Here is a 5098-nt window from a genome sequence, read left to right as displayed (position 1 = left end):
GGACTGATTATTCTTGTAACAGGTACGGAGGATGCAATGTTGCCGGCTCTGTTACTCACATACTTCAACTCCTTTGTTTCCGCAACCTCACGCCAGTATCTCAATGGCACTATGTTTTCTTGTATTCTCACCGCTCCATGTGTTTGCCCGGTGGCAGTCAAGCTTCACATCGTTAACTCTGCTGGTGGCAGGAAAAAGTCGAAGTATTAACTGCCCCGAATCACGAGAATGAAAACAGATCATGTACCGTTGCCCTTTCCTCTCGCAAATACGATTCATATTTCGATACCCATCTACCTAAGCTTGCCAACTTCCCAGTACTCTCGTTGTCAAAAGCAAAATCTGCCCAAGTAATTTGTGCACAATCTCAACTCTTGCACAGTATTCTGTTTCCGATGCCGTTGCTCCCTCTCAAGAGAGTTGTTAATGGTGAGACTTCCTTCCCTTATATTATGATAGGTTTGATGGACGTACAGTCTCCAGGTGGAAGCCTACAGAGGCCGTATCATTATGCCAAATAAACACGAGGAAGAGCATGGCAATTTCTATGATGACCATCTCTTGGCCTCGGAAACGTACGTGGGAGGACATGTTGAAGCCCTGGAAGCTGGTGTCTTCAGGAGCGATATTTCTACGGACTTCAAGATAACTCCGTCAGCGGTCGAGAAGGTGAGGATTCCAGTCTTGATATTTGTATCTCGAACTAACTATTTGTCAAAAGTTGATCGGTGACTTGGATGCCACATTGACCTTCTGTATCGTCGAAGAGTCCAAAGCGTCTTTGGACGACGTCACCAACTACGACCAAGTCAAGTCGGATATCCAGTCTGCTCTTGAGACACTACGCGACAACCCGAAACGAACAGACAGCCCGCTTATTTATCATCTTGATTTCGCTGCTATGTATCCCAACATCATGTTATCAAATCGTCTGCAGCCTGGGTCAATGGTCGACGAGTCTGTCTGTGCAGTCTGAGAGGAGAATTCTTCCCAGCTCATCGTGGCGAGTATAACATGATTCGACATGCTCTGAATCAAGAGTCCTTCCCGCAGAAACGACCTGGTGGTCCAGAACGACGATATACCGACCTCACACCTACTGAACAGGCGGCGTTGATGCACAAACGACTGGGTGACTATTCTCGTAAGGTTTACAAAAAAGACGAAAGGCACAAAAGTGGAGAGGAGTGCCAACGGGAGAATCCCTTCTATGTCGATACTGTGCGCCGTTTTCGTGACCGCAGATACGAGTACAAGGGCCTACTCAAGACTTGGAAGAAAACTTGGATAATGTGGTCAGCGAAGGTCGCTCAATAGTGGAAATCGACGAAGCCAAGAAGATGATTGTCATCTACGACTCGCTTCAGCTTGCAAACAAATGTATTCTCAACTCCTTTTATGGATACGTGCTCGCTGGCATTCGATGGAGATGGCAGGGATCACCTGTCTGACTGGTGCTACTATCATTCAGATGGCACGGGCCCTCGTGAGCAAATCGGCAGTCCCCTTGAGTTGGACACAGATGGCATATGGTGCATGCTCCCTAGAATGTTTCCGGAGAACTACAAGTTCGAACTTAGCAATGGCAAGGCTATTGGATTTTCGTACCCTTGCACAATGCTTAATCACCTCGTCCATGCCGAGTTCACCAATCATCAATGCCACGATCTTGATCCCGAAGCACACCTTTACGAAGTCCACAGCGAGAACTCAATTTTCTTTGAGCTTGATGGCCCCTACAAAGCCATGATTCTGCCTTCATCGAAAGAGGAAGACATTCAATCAGGCCGAATTGAAAGGTTTTGAGGTGAAGCGTAGCTCATCAAGATCTTTACAGTCACAACTATTCGAGAAGTTCCTTCTCGGAACCTGATGTACTGTTTCGTAAAGCCATTGACCTTTCGGATGACGAGCTTGTCGACCTCATCGCTGAAAATCGAAACATGTCGATAAGCATGGCTTGGCGTCTGGCTGAGTTTCTCGGGAGCCAAATGGTCAAGGACAAGGGTCTCGCATGCAAGTTCATCATTTCGGCGCGACCGGATGGTGCTCCGGTTACTGAGCGCGCAGTTCTTGTTTTCTGCGGAAGAGAGCATCAAGCGAAGCTACCTCCGGAAATGGCTGAAGGACAACAGCGTCCTTGGCTCAGTCATCCAAAAAGTGATTACCATTCCCGCTGCGATGCAGAAGGTTGCGAACCCTTTACCTCAAATCCACCATCCCGACTGGTTACACAGGCGTGTTGCCATTGAACGCCGTGGACAAATTCAAGCAGAACAAACTAACAGACTTTTTCAAACCCGCTGGCGTGCTAGATGGCTCTGAAGAACATATCCATCCCAGGTGCCTAGAGTTCGACTCGCACCGGTTGAGCGAAAGTTTATTCGTCAATCAACGCCAGAGCCGGAAGAGGATGAGGCCCTTACAAAACTTTCTCCGGATCCATACATCAATTACTCTGCGTGGATCAAAGCCATGAGACCGCGATGGAGATTAAGGCAGCAGGGCGAACGCACTCCAGCATCGTTAGCGGTTGTACCTACGATGTTCAACAATCTGAAAGCCCGCACCAATAAGAGGTGGGATATCGTCCAGCTTCGCCCTGGCAGCACCCCGGGTCGCTATATCCTATGGTCATCCGTGGATTCCGAATTGATTCCTGTTCCCTTACGCATCCCAAGAGAGTTTTACATTCACATGCGTCAACCAAAGGAAAGCATGTTTCGACCGGAATCTTATTCCTTTGGGGGGGTTTCCCGCAGTCTGCCTCGGGAGCTACCGTTCTTAAACCTGTACAAACTTGCGGTTCGCGAAGACGCCTATCAAGAGATGCGAGAACATTTAATTGACCTTGCTAGCGATCCAAACGTTGACAGAGTGTTCGAATTACAGGTGCGTGTCGACTTTTCACTTTATCTGTCAGATCCTCATCATTCTCCAGATACCAGTTGTTCGGGCCCAAGTTTCACAAGGGATATCACGATTATCACGATGTCTCTAATCGAGCACAGAACGTCGGTTTTGATTCACGACAACCCGATAGCCCAATGACATCCGCAACCTCACGCCAGCATCTCAGTGGTGGCAAGGGCGGGCACTACGTTTTATTGTATCATGCATTTTCGGCGACCTCACCGCTCCATGTGTTTGCCCCTTTCCCCCCAATACCTCGCCTCTCGGAGACTTGCATTGATTGCGAGACCACCACCATGGAAGAAGTCGAAGTATTAACTACGGAAACTGCCGTACCTCGAGAACTGGGCTTACACGAAAACAAATCCTGTCCCGTTGTCCTTTCCTCTAGCAAAGACGATTCCTATTTCCCAAGCTTGTACTCTGGTTGTGACAAAATCAGGTCTGCGTCCTTGCTCGGGAGGCTGCAGTGGGTTCCTCGTAATGAGCTTTGTCTGTGCTAGTCGATGTCGATCCCGAGCCTGAAGCTTGAGATTGACTCTTATCCATAAGAGAGGAGAGCGATGCCTTTCTAGTGAGTTTCCGTGTTCTGTCCACGTAAGCTTCCAGGTTTCGGGGCTAAGAAGGAGGACGTCGCGGTGATGGGGTCTGTGAAAAGGTCTGGAATGTTTGTGAGCGGGTGGGGATGTAAAGGAGGCGAGGGTGACAGCCTAAGTTTTTGGAGTTGACGAGCAGAGGATGGTGGTGGATTGACTGGGGATTTTGCTCTTTCAGGTTTTAATCTTGAAGGTGGCCTCAGATTGACGTTGGTTGGGTGGGTAGGCGACGACTGCGTTGATTATGTAGGCCTTTCGCTCTCCGACGTCGCTGAGCGCTATGAAGAAGCCGGCTGGGGCTAAGATCAACGTCATCGTCAATGACTAGACCCATCTCAAAATCATCCTCTGGATCGGGAGGTGCCACCTTGACCTGTTCATTAACGAATACGGTCATCTTCTTTTGCTGAGTTTGCAGTCACCGTGACCTGATTCAAAAATTTCGGATGGGATTATCTGACCCTCAACGTCGTCGTCGTCTTCATCATCTGTTTCTGTGTCGGGCAAAGATGTGGAAGAGGCAGAGGAGGTGGAATTGGATGACGGTGAAGCGTCAGCGAACCCAAGAGACGGGTAGCGTCGAAAGACTGTGAAGATGACGTTTGGTCTTTGTCGCCCCACTCGAGAGAATTCTTTCGAGGAACGGTGATTGAGGGACAAAGGGGCGAGTGAAAGGCGAGTGAGGTCGGATGGTAACGAGAAACCATCTTCGAAATCCTCATCAATGGGGTCTTGGTGTTTAAGCTGGGGTGGCCGGGGCATGATAGTGGCTGCCTTGATGGTGGAAACGCCCTCGTCATCGTCTTCATCATCTTCAGAATGCTGCATAGAAGGCTGTGGGTGGACGGATGGTGATCACTCCGGTCATGGTGGAGGGAATGAGATCGGAGACAATAGAGGCGGAAGGAGCTCGTATTCTGGCGCTGCCGGTTTTGCCCAAGTCCATCTCAAGGTCCCAGTCCTCCTCCTCATCGTCTTTGTCCGTTATTGAATGCAGCGGCTGGCCCTCTGGAATATCAAAATCTGCATCTGGCCACTCCTCACGATTGGAGTCTACGGATGGTGCTGGAATTGTGGGCATGATGGTGGGTGGATGATAAGGGGAAGTATGGTTGGAATGAGATAGCACGAAAAATGCTTGCTCGCTATCTGTCGCTCGGGTCGTGGCCGGATAGGTTGCATGCTCGAATACTTCGATATCCCCATTGGACATATAGAAGGCGACCAGCCATCTGATATCACATTTGCTCGCCGACTTGTCCAGCAGGATATGGTATTGAGATCTCCCCAACACTGAATTTGTGCTGCCCGGGGTATATCCCAATTTCTGTTGACGATTCGAAACCTAGCCGTTAATTCCGTGATTCATTCAGTAGTAGTGAATGAGTTGGAAGGAAGTGGTGGAACTACGGCGTTTGACTCTGCCTCGAAAACGATCAATGAGTATGCAGAGGGAGGGGGGCAACGCGATCTCACACTCGGAGAATTGAATGTTTCCTCCCATACGTTCAGTATTCTGAAGAACATGGTTAAGACTTGGCTTCTGGATAGGATTCAGATAATGAACAAAGTCCAGCCACCTTGTCGAT

At 49.2% G+C, this 5098-nt stretch overlaps 4 protein-coding genes across 4 annotated transcripts; 2 read left to right on the top strand and 2 right to left on the bottom strand.

The window, feature by feature from the left end:
• Positions 1–510: 510 nt before the first annotated feature.
• On the top strand, positions 511–1317 carry E1B28_006854 (uncharacterized protein; the record flags this gene model as incomplete). Its single annotated transcript, XM_043151555.1, has 3 exons — positions 511–669; positions 722–903; positions 972–1317. 3 exons carry the CDS (start codon positions 511–513, stop codon positions 1315–1317), a joined length of 687 nt encoding a protein of 228 aa, XP_043012651.1.
• A 1158-nt stretch (positions 1318–2475) lies between these two features.
• On the top strand, positions 2476–3416 carry E1B28_006853 (uncharacterized protein; the record flags this gene model as incomplete). The annotated part of the gene is made up of 2 exons (XM_043151554.1): positions 2476–2892; positions 2949–3416. The coding sequence occupies 2 exons, from the start codon at positions 2476–2478 to the stop codon at positions 3414–3416; spliced, it is 885 nt and encodes a 294-aa protein (XP_043012650.1).
• Positions 3417–3902: 486 nt separating this feature from the next.
• On the bottom strand, positions 3903–4271 carry E1B28_006852 (uncharacterized protein; the record flags this gene model as incomplete). The annotated part of the gene is made up of 1 exon (XM_043151553.1): positions 3903–4271. One exon carries the CDS (start codon positions 4269–4271, stop codon positions 3903–3905), a length of 369 nt encoding a protein of 122 aa, XP_043012649.1.
• Positions 4272–4323: 52 nt separating this feature from the next.
• Positions 4324–4722, bottom strand: E1B28_006851 (uncharacterized protein; the record flags this gene model as incomplete). Its single annotated transcript, XM_043151552.1, has 1 exon — positions 4324–4722. One exon carries the CDS (start codon positions 4720–4722, stop codon positions 4324–4326), a length of 399 nt encoding a protein of 132 aa, XP_043012648.1.
• Positions 4723–5098: the final 376 nt, after the last annotated feature.

This window comes from Marasmius oreades, chromosome 3 (assembly GCF_018924745.1).
Source record: "Marasmius oreades isolate 03SP1 chromosome 3, whole genome shotgun sequence".
In the NCBI taxonomy this organism is placed as follows: domain Eukaryota; kingdom Fungi; phylum Basidiomycota; class Agaricomycetes; order Agaricales; family Marasmiaceae; genus Marasmius; species Marasmius oreades.
Note: the sequence above shows the minus strand (reverse complement) of the source record. Positions and strands in the feature narration are given on the sequence as shown.